This window comes from Rhamphochromis sp. 'chilingali' (genome assembly GCF_963969265.1).
Source record: "Rhamphochromis sp. 'chilingali' genome assembly, chromosome: 7".
Taxonomy (NCBI): domain Eukaryota; kingdom Metazoa; phylum Chordata; class Actinopteri; order Cichliformes; family Cichlidae; genus Rhamphochromis; species Rhamphochromis sp. 'chilingali'.
The window spans coordinates 41,059,424-41,079,115 of NC_137934.1; the positions used below are offsets into that span (position 1 = coordinate 41,059,424).

The following is a 19,692-nucleotide window of genomic DNA, read 5'->3' on the forward strand; positions in this document are numbered from 1 at the left end:
CAGCCCTGGATGAATCGAGGTGTTGTCCCACCATGTGATCTACTATTGTCTGATACGTTTGCTAATGTTTATCTTTCTCTTCTTCGCTGTGTCTTCACCTCTTGCCCCAATATTGCCACCACCTTCCCACCCCTCCTCCCCTCCTCCCCGCTCTTCAGTTCTGCCAACCCAGCGGTTGGCAGCTGGTTCCCGATCAGCTGCCTCCCTCCTTCTTCGTAGCGGTTTTGACTGACATCAACTCGGACCGTCACTATTGTGCCTGCTTCACCTTCTGGGAGGGCCTGAACAACCCCCAGGTGAGACGGTGTCAAATGATGATTCAACTGAAACTGAATAACTTAATGTGACAGTAATGTGTGACCCTGTGTTCAGCTGCAGAAGGCTGAGGCCAGCGAGGCGGACGAAGCAGATGAGGTGCTCTCCGTCGTCCAACCAGCTAAGATCTTTGCCCCCAAGAGCTTGGTGCTGGTGTCCCAGTTGGATCACACCGAGGTGTTCAGGGTACGGCTCACACAGCTTTTCCACATGTGACATTTATGTATGTAGATATGACACAACACAAGATGAACAACATTCAATTAATATCCGTTTTATTTAAAAGATGAGTGAATGTTGACAGAAGAAGGAACTAAGAAGCTGATTGGCTGGAGTTGGATTATGTGTGCAGGTTGATTCTGTTTGTGGGGGTTAGGGTTAGGTGGCGGTGTGTGCACACGGGTGTATCTACACATGCATGGACGTCCAACGTGAAAGAAACCGCACAGCTTTCCAAGTTATTAAATCATTCTCAAGTCATCACAGTTTCAGAGCATTTTCTGTTGGACCGCCCGTGGTTTAAGACTTTACTGTGCAAAGTTTGGACATAGAAAATTACTTTTTGTAGTATTTCTTTTTAAAAAGCCCCGACCGACCTTCAGTTCTGAAGTCTGGACATTAAAGTCTGGTAAAGACTAGAGGCTGACATTCTCTCTTACCATGAAACTGTAGTTTGGGACAGAGACATAAAAAGGCCCATATTTGAGCTCACAATAACAAAGCTGCACATTACCAAAGAGAACTTTCTGAGTGGTATTATCGTCGTCTTTCACAGGGATGCAAAATAAAACTGAATTTGTTGATTCTGATCATTTTCAAGCGTTGTTAGAGATTAGCTGCGACTTGAAGACAGACATGCTGACTCCAGACAAACACCTGACTGCACTGGAACCTGCGGCCTTGCTGTGTAAATGAGTCTGCAGCCGTCTGTGTGTGAAACCCTGCTGTGGCCTCGGTGCTGGGTTTGCCGTTGACCCTTGACCTCTGTGTTTCTTGGTTGAACAGAACTGCCTGGGGCTGATCTACACCGTCCACGTAGATGGTCTGTCTGCGCCCTTGGAAACGGTTGTCGGGAATCTCCTCACTTGTGTCATCCCCATCGCTGGAGGCTCCCAGGTATAACTTCCTGTCTCTGTCACGTTGACGATGCAGCATGACCTGCCAGAGGTGATGATTTGAGTTGAGGAGTCATTTAAACCAGTGCTGTTTCTCCCTGACCGAGCAGGCTCTGTAAAATGTGTTAATGTCAGACTTTAAATGGCAGCTGATGCGTCGCTCAGCCAGCTGTGTGCATAGAAGCAAAGCTTTGCACAGCCTGCTAGTGTAGCTGCGTTTTCAGCATGAACATCCAGCGCTCTTTGTGTTTAAAGGGTCGAGTGTTGTCTAACCTGCTTGTGCATTTCTGTGGGTTTCTCTCATCTGTGGCTGAGCGCAGCTCTGCAGTGACACAGGCAGAAACACTGAAGACCTGTCGTGTTGAACAGCAGTAACAAAGTGTGTGCTCTAACCTCACGTTGTCATATCGTGGACGCATATGTGCACACACCTTTTTAACCAATCACAGATGAGCTGGAAATCTGCAGAAAACTCCAGCAGGTTAATAAACCCTGTATTTCACATATAAAAATGTCGTAATAACTTGTTCCTCATTTTACTTTTTAATTTCCCCTTCATTCATTGTTTTCATATTTTCTTTTAAGGTCATGTTTATTTTAATTCCACCACCTGGAAACTGTGATCTAATAATCTGTTTTTAAACACAGATGACTCGTGTCACGGTGCACGTACAGCAGGAAGTGTGTATTTTCTCTGAACTACACTAGCTGACACTTCCTGCTCCAGATGTTGTAACCCGTGTGTGTCATTTGTGTGCGCCCTACTGTACCCTGGTTCCTCTGTGTTACAGACAGATGAGGCCCCAGTTTGTAGTTTAGACAGAGTTCCTCAGGTCCTGGCCTGTGACTGGCTGCTGGCCTGTCTCCAGGTAACTTTCATGTTCTCCAAGCTTCACCAATCAGCAAGCAGCTCGATGTGATTGATTCTGTTCATCCAACAGGCCGCCATTGTTTCTGTTTTCTTTAAAGGAATCTTTCTTGCAGTCGTTTCAAATCATTTGTGACTGATGGTGCTTCAGCTGACCTGGTTTTCTGTTTGTTTACATCATGTTCTTCATTTCAAGCTTCTTTTGTTTGCCATCAGCTTGATTTGCTGCAGCAGCGTTTAAAAGCACGGATTAGTTCCTCGTTCTTTCCCCGCCTCGGTGACACATGCACACGAACACCTTTACACACATTCAAGTTGCTGTGCAGTTCGTAGTTTGTTGCTTGGCGACCATATGGGATGGCAGATGGCTTCCTGTCGGGTAGCGCCGCGTCTGAATGAGAGAATCAGATTTAATCAGTATTAACACACATAAGACCCAAACAGTGAAGCTAGCCCACGTCTCCACTCACACTCATCAGTGCACGCGCGCTCCTTCATCACACAGAACACAGGAGAGTTTGCTGCTCTGCCAGCACGCACAAGCAGCGCTCGGAGGAGCGCAGGGCACCTGCACAAAGTAACTAAACGCTCGCCACAGACGACAAACCAACTGCAGCAACATGACACTGATGTGCATCAGAAGTATTCAGTCAGACACGCTGTAGCTTACGCACAGTTCACCTTTAGAGCACATTTCCATGTAGCACGTTATCAAACCCCTCTCCTGAGGTGCTGCGTAGATGAAGCACAAAGCTGTATTTATCTACCGTAATCTAAGCAGCATGAAGTAGCAGCCGCCTCTTTCTTTAGTGTGGTTGCTGGATTGGATCAGCCAGAGGGCCTCGTAGCTGCGCTCGATTATGTGTGATTATAACGTCACCTGGAGGCCGAGAACGATCCAAACTGGATCCCAGGTCTGACTGCGAGCTTGCAAGCAACACAAAGGGACAGCGGTGCAGTGCACGGGGTTAGGACCCTGTGTAGATACTTACCTAACCCTAACCTCCTCAGGAGTGGTCTTCACTCGGTCTTCCTTCACCAATGAAAGACCTTTGTGATGATCTGCTTCAGCTGTCTTTCGTAGTCTTCCCGCCCTCGTGATGTTGCTCAGCATTTGGTCTGGCACCAGAACGTAGGTTGTTTATTTGGCCGCTTCTGTGGCAGGATTTTTGTTGCTGTTGTGTTTCTCTGCCTAAAGAACCTCCTGCACCTAAGCTCTGTATCTGCTTCATTTATGAAATAATGAGGCCTCACCTGTTCGTGAAACTGCTCGGCCAACTGTCCCAATACTTTGGATCCTTTTGAGCCATAAAAATGGCTGCAATTCCTAAAGAGGTAATGCTTACCCTGGATTCAAAGCTGAAACCCTGCTGTAGTCCAGCCACGCGCCCTGTAACACATACTAACAGGCCTAAAGCTATACTAGGGCTGAGCGATGCATCCTCAGTTAGATCACAGTATTTCAGAAAATGATATTTATGAATAAATGAATGCCATTTTACACACACACACACACACACACACACACACACACACACACACACACACACACACACACACACACACACACACACACACACACACACACACACCACTTTTTAAGCAAGTGTATGACTCAGACAGGATCTTACAACAGCATAGATTCATCTGTAGCAACAGTTTACGCAGCTCTAATACTTTGAGCTCAGTATGACACGTGGTGTCTTGCAGAAGTGGAGCGTCAGCTTTTGATCAGCAACACTGCCCTTAGACAAGAATGGACGTCGTGCAGTCGTTCTGACCCAAGACCAGACTACAAGAACTTAGGCTGCGTTCACTCTGCAGGTCTTGATGCTCAATTCAGATTTTTTGATCAAATCCGATTTTTTTGTCTGCTCGTTCACACTACAAATAAAATGCGACAGCAAACGCGCTCTAGTGTGAACGCTCAAAGTGGCGCATGCACAAAAGAAGACGTCACACACAACGCGCTCTGTTTAGACCCAGAGCAACAGTATGTGTGACTGATGGCCTTAATATGAGGACTTGTTTCCCAATTTTTGCTTTAAGTTATTTTGTTATTTACATAATAATGTCGATAACCTAATAATGATCCTTGTTGCTGCTTCAAAGGATAGATTTCTGTCAGAATCTGCAGATTATACAGAACAAATTAAATGTTCACGTTTCTCCAACGTTGTCTTCCCAACAGTTTCACTGACATCTACACGGGATGGCCAGGAAGCGTTCACCATGTCTTCTCCGGCGCTGATAATTGGCGTCTGTCTCGTGTCAGTGACATAAAAGACGGATTTAATGCGACGTGACCATCAAACAGCAGTCGCTTTCTGAAACATCAGATATGTGTCGGATTCAGTACCACATATGAAAGTGACCCAGGTCGGATTTGTGCCGTTCACACTGTCACACCATGATTGGATATGAGTCGCACAGGGTCAAAAAAGTCGGATTTGATGCGCTTTTGCCTGCAGTTTGAACGCAGCCTTAGAGAGTCCCAGCAACTCAGTCCCACCTCCCACTGTATGTGCATGTGTGTGGCAGCGTTGGACGTCCCCGTGTTTACTCTGACTTTACTGGAACAAGCAGACGGTTTTTCATTAGAGATTACAGGAACAGATCTGCCTCTGGAATTGCTTCATATGATTCCAGAAACAGGGAATTTTCTTGTTGACACTGTCCGTCGTGCTGCCAAGTGTGATGCTGAAAGCAGACCTGCTGTTAGCGTGGCACGTAGTCGTGAACTGTTCTTTTCTTTTGGCTTTGTTTGTGTCGGGATCCTGCTGGAAGGTGATTTCAGTGCTGCGGTTTCCAGTTTTGGAATCAAAGTTCCCGGGCAGAGAGCCCAGCTGCTTACCAGGTCGCTCCACTTCTAGTCTGATAAGCCAAACAGGCCTACTGTGTGTGTGTGTGTGTGTGTGTGTGTGTGTGTGTGTGTGTGTGTGTGTGTGTGTGTGTCTGTGTGTGTGTGTGTGTGTGTCTGTGTGTGTGTGTGTGTGTGTGTGTGTGTGTGTGTGTGTGTGTGTGTGTGTGTGTGTGTGTGTGTGTGTGTCTGTGTGTGTGTGTGTGTGTGTGTGTGTGTGTGTGTGTGTGTGTGTGTGTGTGTGTGTGTGTGTGTCTGTGTGTGTGTGTGTGTGTGTGTGTGTGTGTGTGTGTGTGTGTCTGTGTGTGTGTGTGTGTGTGTGTGTGTGTGTGTGTCTGTGTGTGTGTGTGTGTGTGTGTGTGTGTGTGTGTGTGTGTGTGTCTGTGTGTGTGTGTGTGTGTGTGTCTGTGTGTGTGTGTGTGTGTGTCTGTGTGTGTGTGTCTGTGTGTGTGTGTGTGTGTGTCTGTGTGTGTGTGTGTGTGTGTGTGTGTGTGTGTGTGTGTGTGTGTGTGTGTGTGTGTGTGTCTGTGTGTGTGTGTGTGTGTGTGTGTGTGTGTGTGTCTGTGTGTGTGTGTGTGTGTGTCTGTGTGTGTGTGTGTGTGTGTGTGTGTGTGTGTGTGTGTGTGTCTGTGTGTGTGTGTGTGTGTGTGTGTGTGTGTGTGTGTGTGTGTGTGTGTGTGTGTGTGTGTCTGTGTGTGTGTGTGTGTGTGTGTGTGTGTGTGTGTGTGTGTGTGTGTGTGTTAAGCCTGAGTAAAATTAATGTAATCTGCAGCCTCCCCCGTTACTCTGGTTACTGTTAGCTGTAAAACAAATGAAGGTGTTGTGTCACTGCTGTGTGTATTTTAAGTTATGAATCATCCGTTGCTGCTCCTGCTCAGTAATGCACTTTCTTTGCACACACGTGTGTCATCCTTCAGTGTGTTGTTTGTGGCTCTTTGTTGTTTTGCTGTGCTGATACTGTCATGATGTTAAGTTTGGGCACTTTGTGCCTTCGCTCGTTGTTGCTAACCTGTCTTATCCTGTTGGTGTGTGTTTGTGCGTCTCTGCTGGGTGCTTGTGTAGCCGGGCCAGGAGCAGAGAGAGGAGAGTTTGGTACGCCAGCCTGACTTTGTTCTCCCCTCGCTACCAATCAGCTTTCCATTGACTCTGCTTCCTTTTCTCCACCCGTTTCCTTCAGGCAGTCCATGCACACGTCCTGTGACAGAAGGACCAATCAAAAGCTTTGATATAGACTCAATATGTGACCAACACCTGATTATTTCGCATACAGTGATTAGTTTCTTGTCATTTTATTTCCATGTAACCAAAATGACCTGACCATTGACTGGTTGGTTTTTTCCCAGTTGACAGCAGTGGCTCTGAGGAGGGCTGTGATTGGCTCAGCTGTGACACCACAGCATCCAGTTTGGAATGGGTTTCTAAGGCCCTGCTGAAACCAGTGGCCTCCTGCCACAAATACATTCTGTCCTCGGTGCATTAAGAAGCACGTGTGGGCGCATCCTTACTGTCAAACCTCACACGTCTTCAGACCACAGCGATGATCAGATGTTGGATCACAGCATTGAACTACTAACAGCTCATCTGTGGCTGCTGCCGCTATCGCTGCTGCTGTACAGAGCATGAGATAATGCTGCACCTTCCCCCAGCTGGTGCTCCACGGCCGGTCAGCCAAAGGTGGAAGTGGATCTGTAATGAGCCCACGAAGCCTTTGTGCTGCAGTCATCAGTGTGTCTGTCTGTAGTGCTACAGTACTGAGTCATCAGTTTTCACTCTGCTTGTTATTCCAGCAAACACAGACCCATATGTATTGGCCCATCTGCTGTGTACAGCACAGCTTCAGTTCTACAAAGTTTTGTGGTCGGTAACAAAGGAAATAATTGTAAGATGATAATTGGCATCATCAATGATTTCTCTGTTTAAACAGAGTTCAGTTCAATCTTCATGAATTCAGCTGCTTTCCACACGTTAGGCTGTCGCGCATGACACCTGCTGTGTTTCTGGGACCTGTTTGATAGGGTGGTGCTGCTGGTGTTTTCAGTAAGGTCGTTGGCTTGGAGTCCCGCCCGGCCCCATTCACATCCCGATCAGCTGGAATGGCTTGTGTTTAATTTGTCACGTAGCTGCTAAGCTTCTGGGATTCTCCATCTCTGTCTCTGAATCACTCCGCTCTGTGGACATACACAGTTGTGATTAAACCACGCCGCCAAACCCCGACTCTGACCACCACCATTAATCTGCCGTTTTCACACCCGCTTTCAAATCCTTCTTTTCTCTCCTCTCTTATGTTTAGCGGACTATAACATTAGGTGCTGGCGACCGGCAAGTCATCCAGACTCCGATCAACGAGTCTCTTCCTGTCAGTGGCAGCAGTGTGGCCCAGCTCTTCAGACAGCTCGGTACGAGCACATATGAAAATTACTGCTCTGTTACTTCGTGAGCAATGTCACCTCATGTGAGATGCATGTAAACAATACTGTGCGTGATCTTTGTGATAAAACGTGTCTGCTACAGGCCGGGGAAGACCCGTGGCTTCATTTTCTGTCAGTGTTAAACACAAACTCTCCATGTTAGACCTTTTTATCCTCTTTGCTCTGCATGAAGAACATGGATATCTCCATATGCATCTCACACATGGCTGTGGCCACGACCTGCTGCTCAGACCTTCTGTTTCTGAGAGCCAGCCAATCAGAGGATAGTTTGCTTACAGTTTTACACTTTTAGTGTTCAAAGAATAAATGCAGGTTGATTCTGCAGTTTAAAAGACATGAGAACCTTCAACCCTATCAAATATGATGAAACTTCAAATCACCAATATTTCTGTGCGTGCATGCAGCAGGTGAGGTGGATGACACGTCCTCTGTCCTCCCTCAGGTATCGCCAATGTTCTCTGTCTGTTCTGCGCCGCCCTGACGGAGCATAAAATCCTGTTCCTGTCCAGCAGCTACCAGAGACTAACGGACGCCTGCCGGGCACTGCTGGCCATCATGTTTCCTCTCAAATACAGGTATGTCCCACTCCTGTTGATGAAGCCACAGTGTAGACACTGCTGAGTGCAGGACGTGTGTAAAGTCTCTTGTTGTTGTGTTTTCTCAGCTTCACTTACATTCCCATCCTACCTGGAAAACTCCTCGAGGTCCTGAGCACCCCCACGCCCTTCATCATTGGTGTCAATTCCTTCTTCCGCTCTGAGACTCAAGAGCTGGTGGGTCCTCACTGTTTGCAGCTTAGTGAATATGAGGCTACATGAGGTAGTTTTCATCAGTGCGACAGCAAAGAGCAGTGTCAGCAATGGTAAGGCTGAACCTGTGTCTTAAAGCTTTGCTGAGGAAAGAACCCAGACAGGAGTGTTGTCGTGTGTCATCGACCTGACGGAGCTTTCCTTTAACAACCACCAGCTGTACAGAGGGAGGCGGGGCTTATCTTGAGCATTGGAATAGTCGAGCATTTTATTTAAAAAATGTACTTGGATATCCTTTAACGTGTTGATGTTTTGTGAGCTTATATATGATTAAAGTGACATCAGCAGTATTTGGAAGTGTGTCGGCAGGGAGCGCTGTCCGGGGACAGGAAGCGCGTGTTCTAAAAAGACGGAGCTGTCTTTGAGGGGACGATGAACGAACGCTTGCTTGGGTTTGGCTAAAGCTGCTGTCCTTGTGATTTGGGCCTTTTAATGATTTCTGTAGGTGAAGTTATTGAACAGTGTTTTATTACTTGATAAAGCAAGAAATGTGTGCACACGTGTGACTCCACACAGCGTCTCTTAGTGAGTTCCACCTGAACAGATGCTGTTGATGGCCAGTGCAGGCTTTCACACAAGGCACCCACAGACACTAGTGGGAACTAGTTTAATGCTGAGTGGAGAGGGACCAGAGTAAACGTTCGATGAGTGTAAACGTCTGATCACAGCTGTGGAGCTTCAGCGCTGACACCAGAAAGCTTTTGTTTTTAAGGCGGACGTCACGTGTCTGTGTCAGTGATGACTGCTCGCCACGACACGCGTGTCTAAAGGAGGTTTGTGAGCTGCGTTCGCCACTGTAAACATTTTGTGTACGACAGTTATCAAACAGCTGTGGAAGGGAAATGAACACGAGAGCAGGTTAGCGACACACAGCCATCTGTGCCAACCCGGCGCTGTATCAGCACTGAAACAATCACACATCCCTGCACAGTGCACTCTACACACAGCTGCTGCAGGCTGGGGTAGATGTGTGATATCGTAGTGTTTAGAGGACAAAGGGCGCGTTTCATAGTTTCACACAGTCACACAGGGACAGCTTTCTCTGTGAAATGCACGTCAATAAGAAAAGCTCTGACGCGGCTCGTAGCTGTGAGTCGTGTGAGCTCGTACTGACCCGCGGATCCGTCTTTAAGCTGCTGCCATCCAGCTGTTTGCTACCTGCTAACCTTGGTAGATGCATCGCTTTGTCACGTAGTCGTCTTTGTAAACTCGGCCGAGACACATCAGCGTCCAGGACAGTAGTTGGTGATTCAGTGTCACGATCGAGGAAACCAGGTTGAGGCCTGATGATGGCGTTAGCGGGACTCATCACGTGTGGCTGCGTGCTGCCCCATCACAGCCTTTAGCTACAGGGGTCTGTGTTTTCTACCTTTATTGCTGTAAGAGCAGTGGTTGTGTGTCACTGATATGTGACTGTGCGCTCTGTGGTTTGATCGACTGGGTCATGTAACGAGCAGCTGCTCAGAGGCCACTGTGTTTGTCTTCCACTTGATCTAATCAGCTCCTGTTTCACTTCTTATCAGCACTCCCTGAAGCACAGATGTTAATCGTGTGCGTGTGTGTGTGTGCGCGTGTGCAGCTGGACGTGATCATTGCCGACCTGGATGGAGGCACAGTTACCATCCCCGAGTGCGTCCACATCTCCCTGCTGCCTGAACCTCTGCTCCAGCAGACCCAGACGGCACTCTCCATGGTAAGAGCTGCAGCTTAAACACACCCAAAGCCACAATGCACACGATTACTGGGAAGTCTCAGTAGCATCACGTGGGTGGTTTCTACCACCAGACTTCCCAGTGCTCTTTATGGGATTAGGTGCCAGTAACATGTTCAGGAAGTGCTTCTCTTTCCTAGTATTGACTTCAGCTGAAAGGAATAAGCGGTTTTGTCCAGTGCTCCAGTCCCTGTGTAAAAAGCCCTGATAGACTCCAAGCAGTCGTCTCTGACTGAAATGTTATTGAAGTAAAAACATGTAAATACAAGCAGGGATGCATTGAAAGCATTTAAGGCGGGACTTTATCATTAATCACGTCTGAAATACTGCACAGCAGTGTGTTCTTGTTGGGCTTGACTGGGGTGGAGATCATTTCCAAGTATGATTTTTTTTTTTTTATACCTGCCAAAAAAGTCAGATACATTTAAGAAGTGCCGAGTGTGTCGTCACCTTAACTGTGGAAATGCAGCCTTAGTGCTGAGTTATCTGATAAATGCACAACCACAGAGGTCGGTTTGTACTGAGGCACAGCGCTGCAGTCCTTTGCTTATTACTACATTTGAATGGTTATGTCACTGATAGGATTTCCCCTTTTTTAAGCCCCGCTGCTTGGATGCAGCGCGCTCACCAACCAAACACTGTTCTTGTGTTCTTATCAAGCTGTTCTTCACCTCCTTCCAGCACTGCAGCACCTGCCCTTTCTGAGAAACACTTTTTATAAATGCCTCCAGCTTCCTTATTATTGATAAAGGCCCAATACATCGATTTTTCTTCCTGCTTCCTTTGTCAGCTCTGTTTGCTTTGTGCAAATCTCATAACAATGGAGATGATACAGCAAAGCTGTTCATGCTCGTAACCATATCAGCTGTGAGTAAATCGGTTTGAGCTACAGGAAGTGATACCCAGTTTATGAGCAGGTTACTGGATATGCAGTCATTTTACAGTCTCAGCCATGAGTAAAGTGTAGTGAGAAATAATATGTAAACACAAAGTGTTGCTCACGCGCCGTCTGATACAGTTATACAGCGGTCATATAATACTCACAGCCCTTTGCTTTTCATGCTTTGTCCTTTTCCTGCACATGAAACATGGACAAACTTTGTAACTCGTTGACAGTGAAGCTGAGAGTGAAACACAGATGTGCAGATATCACGGAGGCCTGAGCTGCTGCTGCTGTCCCTGTGCAGCACATGTCACATCAACATAACTGGAACCTGATTTGTTCCACAGGATAAACAGAAGCGCATGCTTGAATACGAAGTCAAAGGTAAAAGGACCTCAGTAGTGGTCCTGGTCTGCTGTATTTAAACACAGTTTTGTGTTTGAACATGTTCCATTTCTGGATAAACGATCTTGTGTTTCCCCAGTTAGAGTTTCGTCCTGTCGAAACATTTAGATCAACAGTAGTTTTCTTTTATCGAGTGATGACAAGTCAAACTAAACACTCACATGTCTGCCAGATAAACTCTGTTCTGCCTTTTAGATAATGTCTCTTGGAGTAAACGACTGAGCTTCTGTGTGCACGGAGACAAAGGGTAGAGGGTGTTTATTTGGAGGAGGGTGCTTTGCATTTTCAGCGCAGACATGCAGCCTGGTATTTGAACTTGTCAGGCTCTTCCCACGGACACTCACAGTACGGTTTCTTTTTAGACACTCATCAACAGTAACGTGAGAGAGGAGTGCCGAACGATTTTAATCGTTGTCTGTTTCAGTGCTGAGAGCTTACACTGCAGTAAGGATGCTAATACTGAGATGCACAAGTGCAGCGCTGGTAGGTGTGTTGTGGAGTAACCTGTTAGACCGTGTGCTGCTTTAGAAAACGTCAGCTAAGATGAAGAGCTACAGAACGCTTGTGTGTCCTGAAGAGTGTTTTTAGCCTGCACTGTGCTGCACTGCCATGATCCAAACTCTTAGTTGTGGTTGCATGTTGCAGCTGGATTCATCGTAAATTCCCCTGATTGTGGGACGTACCTCAGACTTGGATAAACAGGAATGCCTCGTACATAAACGAGCAGTTATCTGTATCTGATCCTCAAGTGCTATACAGACAATACAATATAAATAAATGCAGTAAGGGAGTCCTCTTCCTTACAGTCGTGTTGGGTTCAGTTTGGTCTTATGTGCTCACTGTCTCAGTCTACATCGATGAGCCACAGATGTTATTGCAGCAGCATCATTCGACAGCTCTGTGCCCTCCAGAGAGACACTGAACTTGGCCCTGCTGACTTAGGCCACATACCAAAGACGTCAGGGCTCAAAGGAATGGATCGATTTAATAGAAAAATAATTTATTTTGAAAGTTTTGTTTTTGTCACTGCGCCGTTCTGTGTGCTTCATGACTCTTAACCCTGAGACTGCTGTGGTGCTAACGCTGCTCTGATAGTTCACTGGGTTATAGGCCTCAGCTGGCAGAGCGATGAAAACAGATCCAACTCTGACACACAAAGTCCAGGCACAGCAGATATCTGCCACACTGACAGCCCTGCGTGTGAAGCTGATCTGGGGCTCGTCTGTTCAGTTGTCCCTCAGTGTGCTGCTGCTCCAGGAACCACGCTGATGCTGGAGACGGTTGGATAGCAACCCTAAACCAGGGCTTAGCTGCTCAGCTGTCCTTACACTTAGCCAGATGAATTTGTTCTGAGCCTAAAAGCTGTAACCAAGGATGGTGTGTGTCTGCACACTCTGCCACTGACTTACTCTTCTTCTGAGCTTTCCCAGATGTTGTTCACATCTGACAGGAAACTTTGCACCTGTGTAGTAAATGTGCTTTAACCACGTAGTCTAGTGAATACAAGCTCAGAGCTCCATGACTCTGAAAACGGTGAGTTTGTGCTGTTGTCCGTATCAGCAGGAATCAGCAGCAGAGACTTGTGGTCAGCAGTGATGGACTTTGTTTTCTGTTCCTGCAGGTTTTGGATCCGGAGCTGGAAGTTGCCGATCATGCATTCCCCCCACAGTCCACGCAACCCTCTGCTCTCAAAATCCAGGCAAGGAGTAAACTCATGTAGTGATTCATACGCTGTAATTACACAACACCAGCATTAGTGTTTTTGTCTTATATCGATGGCATAAGAGGTGGTGGAGGTCATAAACTCTGGCAGGTTCAGGCTTCCAGACTCTTTCAGTTCCTCTGTGTGACAGTCGTCTTTACTGTGTGCGTTTCAGGACAAGGAGATCCGAGCGGTCTTTCTGTGGCTGTTCGCTCGGCTCTTCCAGGGCTATCGCTGGTGTTTACATATCATCCGCATTCACCCAGAGCCTGTGATTCGCTTCCATAAGGTACAGGAATGTCCTGGCACAGCACACCGCTGTTAATGTGCATCCAAGGAAACAAAGAACAACAACAACAATCTTTATTTATAGAGCACATTTAAAAGCCAAGGGCATGCCAAAGTGCTTTACATAAAAGAATAAAACAATTAACACTATAACATCAGAGTCATATAAGTGTGGAATTATGTTCACAGGTAAAAACCACTAATAAGAGTAAACTATAGCACATAGCTATAGCAAAGTAAAGCTGTACCATCAAACACAGTGATAGAGAACATAGACAACGCAAGACAAACAGAAAAACTAATAGAATAACTCACTGCAAACAAGGCCAGGATTTAACTGGTAGAAAAAGCAAGTTCAAACAGATATGTTTTAAGCCGTGATTTAAAAGATTGAATAGAGTCAGACGCCCGGATGCCAATCGGAAGATTGTTCCACAGCTCAGGTGCAGCTAGAGCAAACGCTCGATCACCTCTAGACTTCAAACGAGATCTGGGCTGAACCAACAATAACTGTGAGGATGATCTTAAAGCCCTCGCAGGAGCATATGAGTTTAAGAGTTCCTTAAGATAGCTTGGTCCTGTGTTATTAGTAATTTTAAAAGTAAGCAACAGAATTTTAAATTGAATACGAAATTTCACAGGCAACCAGTGCAGATCAGCAAGGACGGGAGTGATGTGAGCAAACTTCTTAGTTTTAGTTAGAATGCGTGCAGCGGCATTCTGGACTGTCTGTAATCTATGTAGAAGGGTAGAGTGGAGACCAAAATAAAGTGAATTACAATAATCTAGCCTTGACGTTACAAAGGCATGGATGAGCTTTTCCAGGTCATTGTGTGGTCAAAGAGTCTTGATTGCTGCTAACGTTTTTCCACAGGCTGCCTTCCTGGGCCAGAGGGCGCTGTCAGAGGACGACTTCCTCACCAAGGTGTTAGACGGCATGGCGTTCGCCGGCTTTGTGTCGGAGAGAGGTCCCCCCTACAGAGCCACCGACCTGTTTGATGACGTGAGTCTTTCGACACAAACATCTACCCGTTCGCTCCTGTTTGTGCGATCGCAGAGCACAGTAGTTCATGACAGCTACGAGTGGAAAAACGTGTTAAGCTGACATGTCAGCACATGTTTGAGTCTCCTCTGGGAAGAAGCAATCAGCCAGGAGGCCGTGCAGCATGTGGCTCCCAGGACTTACCTGTGTGGAGGCAGCTGATAGGTCGATTTGAAAGGATTTCCCCCCAATAACAATGTTGTTGTTAAACATGTTTACATTACTGACGGTGCTCAGACAACATTCTGGGACATGGTGGGCCACGAAGGATACGCCGACCCATCCTTCAAATCTGCTTCTTCTTCTTCTTCTGCTTCTTCTTCTTCTTCTTCTTCTGCTTCTTCTTCTTCTTCTTCCAGCTTGTACATGCGGTGCTACCACCTTCTGTTTCAGTCTGTTACTACACTCTTAAATTTCAGGATCTTACAAAGCTTCAAACGACGCATCGGCTATTTTGATAGTCGACGTAATCGTGACTAGTCAACAAGTGTGGCTCAGGCGGTAGAGCAGATCAGCTACTGACTGGAAGGTTGGTGGTTCGATGCTTGGCTTCCCCAGTCTGCCAAGTATCCTCGGGCAAGAAACTAACCCCCCGCTGCCCTCTAATGAGTCCAGCGGAGTGTGAATGCTTAGATTTCACTTAAGTATAGAAGGAAGTGCTTGTATGAGTGGGTGTGAATGTTGTATAGAGGGCTTTCAGCACTCCGGGAGAGTAGAGACGCGCTGTATAAGAATCAGTGCATTTACCATGAACAGCTGTCACACAAACCTTTACTGACGTAACTGAAAACGTTCCAACCTGGTGCACCGATGACACGATTAGGGCTGCTCGATTATGGCAAAAATGATAATCACGATTATTTTCACTGAAATTGAGATCTCGATTATTTGACGATATTTATTTAACCCTTACGACCTACCATAGAACCAAGTCCGCCAGAGCTTATATTATATTTTTACTGATTTTGGAGATACACCAATTTTTATATACTGCAGAAAAAATGAAAAACAATCCTATGATGCAAATTTGCAAAGAAAACAGCAGGTGCATCAAAATAAAATATTTCCAGCAGTGAAGTTTGAGTTCTAAGCATCCCAGCAACTATTCAGAAAAGTCAAACATGACTTGTAAAAAAACTACATTTTCCGCGAAAATGACGTCACTTCCAGTTTCGGACAGGAAATGGCGGACATGCGATCGTTCGCGCTGACGTCTGTTTCACTGTGGGAAGTGTTACCAACAGCTGATTGGATCGGCAAAGCGTGTTTCTGGAATATTATGCTTTTGTTCCTGCAAGCGCTTTTTATGCAGTTTTTGCAAAGCTTTATGTGGAAGGAAACCGTGACCGAGGACAAGCTGATGGCATCAGATGTAAGTACAACTCCTCTGGTTTCATATGCAAAAACAATTATTGCGCTAGCTTACACGGTTCAGGTTCTACAGGGATTTAAAAATAGTTACACAACACGGAGCGTAAAATTTGATTAATTGAGCAGCCCTAGACACGATCGTTGGTCACTGAGCACAGTGTGGCTCAGATACGGAAGAAAACTACTAACATCACTGCTGTCCTCTTTCTACAGCTGGTAGCAAACCAGGTGGAGCGGATACGACAAGAGGAGGCCTGTCCGCACAAAGTCATGAACCATGCCAAGGAGGTTGCAGAGCAGCTCTTCAAAAATGTGCGTTTCATCGATTGAACTTTCTTACGGTTTCTGTTTGTCGCCATTCCTCCGTTCTTCCTTCAACGATCGCCGTCTTTCTGTTTTCTCAGGAGAATCCCTACCCCGCTGTGGCCATGCACAAAATCCAGCGACCGTCAGAAAACAGTCAGAACAACGCACAGAATCGGGCGCCGTTCCCCATGCTGGACGACGTAGCGGTGCAGCTGTTCATCGATCACGCTGCTGCCAAGCTCAAGACCGCACCTCCCGCCGTCAAGCCGGAGCTCAAGAGCATGGTGCCATCTGGGCCGCCGCTGGGTGAGCTGTTCTTAGCATGCACGTGACCCGACTGCAAACTCATATCGGCCGAAGCCTCAGTGTGGTGAAACTGTAACGTGAGGTTAACTGAAGGCGGCCAACACCCGCTCTGAGTTGGCGCTGACCCTGCTTACGTGCATCTTAAACTTCCTGTGTTAACCTCATACAGTCTGACAGTGCGTGCGTAGGAGGCGTAGCTTCTGTGCTGTGGCGAGTCTGACGCCCTTTGCTCCACAGGAGATATCGTGGACAGGAACGGCAACGTGATGGCGAACAGCGCTCGCAGGCTGGAGGTGGTCAGGAACTGCATCACGTACATTTTTGAGAACAAAATGCTGGAGGCCAAGAAGGTAAAGACGCGTGTGTGTCTGTGACGCACTCACAAACTTTGTTCGGTCTGCAGGCTGTTTTTGTGTGTTGATCGTGGTCGTTTGTCACGTCGTCTGTGCAGCTGATGCCAGCGGTGCTGCGGGCGTTGAAGGGTCGGGCAGCTCGCGTGTGTTTGACTCAGGAGCTCAATCAACATGTCCTGCAGAACCGAGCTGTGCTGGATGACCAGCAGTTTGACTACATTGTGCGCATGATGAACTGCACCTTACAGGTGAGCCGGCACACAAGGGGCCTGATAGTGTCGAAGCACACCACGAGGACGTGCCTGTGGGCGTCACAAAACAAGCCGCTGAACGGCATTATGGGAAGTGTTCAGAGTGTGACCCATACTGACATCAGGTGGCAGCTTTGACTTCCTCTAGAATGGATTCAGCCTCGTCAGAGTGAACAACAGTAACAGCTGTGTTACTGTTGTTCACTCGTCAGGTTTCCACAGCTGCAGCTCGCCGACCTGGCTGTTGCCAGAGCAGATGCTCTTAAACACGAGCCGCTTCTTCTGTTGGAGGTGTATACAGGCTGATCACATGTCATAGAAGTCTTTGCAGGTCAAGCGTGAAGCCTCACACACGTCTCTGTGCTTCGTTGTTTTGGAGCTCAGTGCTTTCCTGCTCTTTCTGTTCAGGACTGTTCACACATGGATGAACACGGGATCGCGGCGGCGCTTCTTCCCCTGGTCACAGCCTTCTGCAGAGTGAGTGCATCCTTCCTAAAATGAGAGTTCGCCCACACTGTACAGCTTGAGGTGTTACTGAGCCTGTGATTGGACGTCTGTGTTCTGTCTGACAGAAACTGGGAGCAGGCGTCACCCAGTTTGCCTACAGCTGTGTGCAGGAGCACATGGTGTGGACCAACATGCAGTTCTGGGAGGCCATGTTCTACAGCGACGTGCAGAACCACATCCGACACCTGTACCTGGAGACGGAGGACGGAGGGCAGCACAACAACTCGGTGAGCAGAGCGCCCGCATGTCCCATGCTCCGCACACGTGATTAAAAGTTCACCGTCTAACTGACGGAGCTTTGTCCATCCCGATGTGTTCTCAGGAACAGCACGTCGCCTCGGGCAACAGAAGGGAAATCGGCGCCCTGGAGCTGGCGTCAGAGCAGAGCCGGCTGTGGCCGACGCTCAGCAAAGAAATGCAGATGGAGCGCGTGCAGAAGGAGGAGAGCACGGTATTCAGCCAGGCCATCCACTACGCCAACAGGATGAGCTACCTGCTGCTCCCGCTGGACACCAGCAAGAACCGGCTGCTGCGGAGCTCCGGCCTCGGAGACGTGGAGAGCGTCAGCAACAGCTACGTCACAAACAGGTAGGAGCGCCCGTCTGCCCACAGAGGGCGCTCCCACAGTACAAACAAGTCTTTAGAAACATGTTTTTATCTTCACACAATCCAGCTAAGCATGTCTTAGTGTCATCAAACACTGTCACACTCAAAGCGGCTGATTGGCTGAGACATAAAATGTCTGTTTTTGTCACATTCACTTTGTGTTTAGTAAGACAGGCTTTTATTGTGAAATCCCAACATCTGTCTTTAAAACAGAGACCGTTCCTTTTATCCTGTGACCAGCACGCGCATCGCCCATGAGTGTGGAGTTATTGTTTACATCGAGTTGTTCGATCAGCTGGGGCTTCGTCCGTGCTCAGAGCGTGTGTTTGTGTTGCAGCATTGCAGGCAGCATGGCGGAAAGCTACGACACGGAGAGCGGCTTCGAAGACGCAGAGAGCTCAGACGTGGCCAACTCTGTGGTGCGCTTCATTAACCGCTTTGTCGATAAAGTGTGCAACGAGAGCGGCGTGACCAACGAGCACCTCAAAGCTCTCCACGCCATGATACCAGGTATGGACGAATCGCCGCGTCTGCCTCGTGTCAGCCACACGCATGAAGCACTCGAGCCTCACGCTGTCTCTGCACTCTCACTCTGCAGATATCGTTCAAATGCACATCGAGACGTTGGAAGCAGTCCACAGGGAGAGTAAGAGACTGCCTCCCATCCAAAAGGTAACCAATTCATGTTTTTACATCCCACTGGACAAAGGCCATGCAGAACCCCAACCAGCCCCGCCCACTCCCCTCTTCACCAATCCCTTCAGCTCAGGCTCAAAGCGCCACGGCAGGTACGTCTGTCAGCTGGAGACAGAAGCGTGTGACTCGCAGCCCGCCGGAGCCGTGCATGTGGGGTGTGCAGTCTGCTATCTGAGGCCGGAGCGGCTCTCCCAGGGCCTTCAGAGCTGCGTGCCTTCCATCTGAAGGGTGCTGTTCATGATGGGCGGCTGTATGTGAGCTTGATCCAGGAAGGGCGCCCTCCATCTCTGCCCTGCTCTCGCAGCATGCAGGGTCAGGCGAATAACAGCTGAACTTGTGGCTCAGGGTGGCAACACGCTACCAAAGCTGTAATTGATTTCCGCTCTTTAGAAACCTCCCAGGCCTCGCCGGAGGACAGGAAGTGATGTAAGGGTCTAGAGGAAAAAGCCAGCTTCTTATTTGCTCTTGTTCATCTTCAGCAGTCGGCCCACTGAGACCATCGCTGCACATTGTGACATGTTTCTCTGTGTGTCTGTGGGCTCATGCACTGGTGCAGGTTGCCCTCAGCACGGGTGTGAAAGCATGCAACGGTTGCAGTGGTTCTTTAACAAAGTGTGTTCCTGTGACTAAGATAAGCGCATGTAGTTTTAGATGTCTGTCGGCCATGTTTGGCTGTGATGTCGTAGCACGGGGTCATCTCTGTCGCTCTCTGTCTTTCAGCCCAAGCTGCTGAGGCCGACTCTGTTGCCTGGCGAGGAGCTGGTGATGGAAGGCATGCGTGTTCACCTAATCCCCGATGGGCGCGAGGAGGCCACGGGGCTAATGGGAGGTCCGCCTCTACTGCCAGCGGAGGGCGCCATCTTCCTTAC

The 19,692-nt window shown here is 47.9% G+C and overlaps 1 protein-coding gene across 4 annotated transcripts in view; it reads left to right on the forward strand.

Annotated features, from left to right (window-relative positions):
• Positions 1-19,692, forward strand: part of sbf1 (SET binding factor 1) — a 56,219-nt gene that overhangs the window by 21,617 nt on the left and 14,910 nt on the right. For 2 of the 4 annotated variants that reach the window (XM_080886713.1, XM_080886714.1), the window contains exons 3-24: positions 159-296; positions 373-501; positions 1,321-1,431; positions 2,222-2,299; positions 6,221-6,250; positions 7,449-7,554; positions 8,030-8,162; positions 8,252-8,360; positions 9,976-10,089; positions 13,017-13,094; positions 13,273-13,386; positions 14,260-14,388; positions 16,012-16,110; positions 16,203-16,410; positions 16,648-16,760; positions 16,862-17,011; positions 17,423-17,491; positions 17,587-17,748; positions 17,844-18,109; positions 18,465-18,637; positions 18,726-18,799; positions 19,544-19,692. The exon at positions 19,544-19,692 is cut by the window's right edge and continues 44 nt beyond it. In XM_080886713.1, the coding sequence (XP_080742839.1) occupies positions 159-296; positions 373-501; positions 1,321-1,431; positions 2,222-2,299; positions 6,221-6,250; positions 7,449-7,554; positions 8,030-8,162; positions 8,252-8,360; positions 9,976-10,089; positions 13,017-13,094; positions 13,273-13,386; positions 14,260-14,388; positions 16,012-16,110; positions 16,203-16,410; positions 16,648-16,760; positions 16,862-17,011; positions 17,423-17,491; positions 17,587-17,748; positions 17,844-18,109; positions 18,465-18,637; positions 18,726-18,799; positions 19,544-19,692 (2,732 nt within the window). The remainder of the gene's footprint in view (positions 1-158; positions 297-372; positions 502-1,320; positions 1,432-2,221; positions 2,300-6,220; positions 6,251-7,448; positions 7,555-8,029; positions 8,163-8,251; positions 8,361-9,975; positions 10,090-13,016; positions 13,095-13,272; positions 13,387-14,259; positions 14,389-16,011; positions 16,111-16,202; positions 16,411-16,647; positions 16,761-16,861; positions 17,012-17,422; positions 17,492-17,586; positions 17,749-17,843; positions 18,110-18,464; positions 18,638-18,725; positions 18,800-19,543) is intronic. The other 2 variants (XM_080886715.1, XM_080886716.1) reach the window with 2 other exon arrangements.